Source organism: Sprattus sprattus (assembly GCF_963457725.1).
Source record: "Sprattus sprattus genome assembly, chromosome: 20".
Lineage (NCBI taxonomy): Eukaryota > Metazoa > Chordata > Actinopteri > Clupeiformes > Clupeidae > Sprattus > Sprattus sprattus.
In genome coordinates, this window is record NC_137918.1 from 10,437,619 (window position 1) to 10,442,088 (window position 4,470).

The 4,470-nt window shown below is 49.0% G+C and overlaps 1 protein-coding gene across 7 annotated transcripts in view; it reads right to left on the reverse strand.

The window, feature by feature from the left end:
- The window catches only part of macf1a (microtubule actin crosslinking factor 1a), a 129,860-nt gene extending 126,648 nt beyond the window's left edge, over nt 1–3,212 (reverse strand). For all 7 annotated transcript variants that reach the window (XM_080859317.1, XM_080859316.1, XM_080859313.1 and 4 more), the window contains exon 1: nt 2,779–3,212. In XM_080859317.1, the coding sequence (XP_080715443.1) occupies nt 2,779–2,878 (100 nt within the window). In that variant the 5' untranslated portion in view covers nt 2,879–3,212. The remainder of the gene's footprint in view (nt 1–2,778) is intronic.
- Nucleotides 3,213–4,470: the final 1,258 nt, after the last annotated feature.

The following is a 4,470-nucleotide window of genomic DNA, read 5'->3' on the forward strand; positions in this document are numbered from 1 at the left end:
CCTTTTCTCCTCTTGTATACAGTTGACAGCAGTACTATGGAGGATGAGTTGATTTTCTAATTCACTTCCATGACAACCACACACCTGTGTGTGTGTGTGTGTGTGTGTGTGTGTGTGTGTGTGTGTGTGTGTCTTTTCCTCCCCTTTGTTCAAACACACACACAGAATGGGAGTGCTTCCATGACAACACACACACACACACAATGAGAGTGCTCCTGGAGGTACGAGCATGCCCTCCTTCAGTATGGGAGGTTCCTGGTGTGATTAAAAAAGGAAAATAGGCTAGCAGTTTTAAATAGACTAGCCTGGATTCAATAAGTGCAGGCAATAGTCTCCATGATAACACCTTTATAATGACCTACAACCTCACAGGAATGTTTATGAAGCAGGACTGTACTGATCCCCACACACCCAACACAAACACACGCAACACCCCCTCACACACTCTCCCATTCATAATATGATGAGAGAAAGAGAGAGAGAGAGCAAAAGAGAAACAGAGAGAGAGAGACAGAGAGAGAAAGTGAGAGATACTTTGACTTTTAAGTTTTCTTTATTTCCCGTAAAAAAGGAAAACACTTATTCTGACCTCCAGGGACAAAATACCAGAGAGAGAGAGAGAGAGAGAGAGAGAGAGAGAGAGAGAGAGGATGAACACTACTGCGGTAGGGTGATAGAAGCCAAGAGAATGATGGACAGATGAGGCCCGTGGTGGGAGCAGAAGCAGGCCCTTGTGACCAGAGACGCGGTGCTGTGCTGTGCTCTGCTGTGCTGTGGTGTGCTGCGGTGTGCTGCGGTGTGCTGCGCTGTGCTGTGCTGTGCTGTGCTGTGGTGTGCTGTGGTGTGGTGTGCTGTGCTGTGCTGTGCTGTGCTGTGCTGTGCTGTGCTGTGCTGTGCTGTGCTGTGCTGTGCTGTGCTGTGCTGTGGCTCTTCCCACATTCTCAGATGAGAACACTGTGAGGTGATGACTGAGAATAGAGTCTGACCACAGCCTTCAGGATCTCTGGCACTTATCTGTCAGACAGAATGACACACACACACACACACACACACACACACACACAGACACACACACAGACACACACACATCGCCTCAGCCCCTTCCTCTCCCTCCTGTTCCTAAAGCAGAGTGTGCAAATGTTGATATAGTTGCTACGGCAACAACAGTGCGTTGAGGAGATGTTGTTGGCCCACTTCCGCTCTCACTGATAGGCACAAGTTACAGTCATGCTCACAAACGAACCTGCACACACTCACACACACACACATCACTCGCTCACACACACAGACACACACACACACATCACTCTCACTGATAGGCACATGTTACAGTCATGCTCATAAATGAAACTGCACACACTCACACACAGATCGCTCTCACACACACACACACACACACACACACACACACACACACACACACACACACACACACACACACACACACACACACACACACACACACACACACACACACACACACACACACACACACACACACACACACACACACACACACACACACACTCCACTCTCACACTCACACTCACACCACTCTCACACTCCACTCTCACACTCGCACAAACACACACATCACTCTCACTGATAGGCACATGCATACAGTCATGCTCATAAACTAACCTGCACAGACTCACACTCACACACACATCACTTTCACACTCACACAGTCTCTTAATAAAACACACTCGTATCACCCATGGCGTTGTTCACATATAAACCCGTAGATATTTAAGACAACGCACACAAACTTTCCTTTACTTACACTTGTGATACAAAGCAACTTTAGTTAGATAATGTTGTCCCATTCGTGGTGTGGGTGTGACTTCTTTTTCACATTCATTTGCTAGTTTGTGTGTGTGTGTGTGTGTGTGTGTGTGAGTGTGTGCCTGTGTGTGTGTTTCTAGTTTCATTTTTTAATCTCAGGAAAAGCTGGTCAAACACCTTGCAATGCAGAGTGTCCCTTCAGGGCTTTCAAGAACCACTTTCAGGCTCATTAATTCTCCAGCTCTCTCTCTCACGCACACACACCCATAGAAACCAACCTCACACACATATTTTAACCCAAACTATACATGACTGGGCAACACACACCTCTGTCTGCTCTCAGGCTCCCGCGCGTTTCTGACATTTAAAGTCTCATCTGGCGTCACAGTGACCCACTTCTGACCGAGCGGGCAGGGAAAACACACAGCGCCCCCGTGAGCACGGAAGAGGGGCTTACATGAACACTCAAACACACACACGCCTGCATGTACACACAGAGACACACACACGCCTGCATGTACACACACAGACACACACACGCCTGCATGTACACACACAGACACACTTAGACATACACTGTCACCAGCGACTAGAATCTAGGAGTGACAGCCACCAAATGGCACACATTCCACAACACAGGGTCTCATTGTTTCGCACTGCACACCCTTCTACACTGTATAAACACTATCTCTCTCTCTCACACACACACACACACACACACACACACACTCTCACACCCCCCCACACACACAAACACTCTCTGACACACACACTCTCTCTCTCTCTCTCTCTCACACACACACACTCTCACACACACACTCTCTCCCACACACACTCTCTTACACACACCTGCCATGCTACTGCCAATGCCTGGGAGTTAACAGTAAGGCACACACACACACACACACACACACACACACACACACACACACACACACACACACACACACACACACACACACACACACACACACACACACACACTGTACTGACCTGTGCAGCACATGAGTGTGTGCAGATGCCTGTTCAGGCTTTTCTCGTTACAGTAGCCAGGCCACATCCTGCTCTCTGTGTGGAGTGTATTCCTCTCCATCTGCACGTTTACTCTATCCCACCGTTCCTCTGTTCAGTCTCTCCATCTGCACGTTTACTCTATCCCACCGTTCCTCTGTTCAGTCTCTCCATCTGCACGTTTACTCTATCCCACCGTTCCTCTCTTCAGTCTCTCCATCACTTGTGTGCTGGTGTTTGTCTTTCCGCCTTTCCCGGTGGCGCAGGTAGAGTGTTCAGAGCGAGAGAGCAAGTTCTCTTGCACACACACACACACCTGACACACACACACACACACAGCAACGACACACATGTGACTGCTGGCCTTGAAAGAGTTGGAACTTCTCTCTCTCTCTCTTTCTCTTTCTCTTTCTCTCTCTCTATGGGTTCTGTCGTTCTCTCTCTCTTGTCGCTGCCATGCCAGTGTGTGCTGCCTGAAGCCTGGAGCCGTCTGCCTGTTCCACGTGTGTGTGAGAATGAGAGCAGGCTCCTCCCCCCTGCTAATCAGAGCTGCTCTACCCCTCCCACTCCCCCTTTCTCTCGTTCTACCTTTCCTACACTCACACACTCGCTCTATTTCTGGAACACTACCGTTACCCAGAGCAAACTATATCTCACAATCTCTCTCTCCGTCTCTCTCTCTTTCTTTTTCTCTTTCTCTTTCTCTCTGACAATCTCCGTCAAGGCGTTGGTCCAGATTTCACAGATCTTCTTTGCGCAAGAGTCCTGTCAGGTTGAGAAACTCCACAGGAGTCCAGAGAGCAGGGCCGAAGATTAGAGGAGGTGTGTCTCAAAATCACACACACACACACACACACACACCCGCAAACACACACACCTAAGATATGCCGTGTGCTTGTGTTGTCGTCTATCGCAGAAAAGGAAGTGAGACAAGGCAACCCCAAGCAAGTGCTCACAAAACACACACACACACACACACACACACACCTAAAGCAATAAGGAAGTGTTGAGAAACAGCGTGCTGACGGTGTAGTCAGCGTCCCTGGATGATGATGTCATCCACTCATAATCTCTAGACAGCACAGGTTGCCATGCTAGTGCCGTCTCTCTCTCCATCGAGCAGACAGGACGTCAGAGACAGTCACTAGTCACCGTCACACCAGTCACTGCCACCGTCACACCACCCTGTTACACCCAGCCCCTCTGGCAGAGAAAAAAAAACCTGCCAGTCTCACCTGTGTGTGTGTGTGTGTGTGTGTGTGTGTGTGTGTGTGTGTGTGTGTGTGTGTGTGTGAAAAGAGAAACGTTTGTGACGTGTTTGTGACTGAGTGTTAAAGGGAGTGGAGCGAGAGACTTTAGTCTTGATGCCTGACAGCAGATTGCTGAGAGAGGGAGATGGATCCTGATCTAATAAGTGGAGTGAGGGTTTGCATGCGGCTGTATATGAGTGTGTTAGTGTGTGTTTGTGTGTCTATATATGAGTTTCTGTGCTACATAGAGAGACAGATAATAAGTGTGTGTGTGTGTGAGTCACAGAGCCTGACAGGGTCCAGAAAAGTGACGACACAGTGCGTGTGTGTGTGTGTGTGTGTGTGTGTGTGTGTGTGGTGATGGGGAGGAGAGGGGCTCAGAGGCACCTTCTGTCCTGGTTGGATTTGTCCGGATCAGATGTGA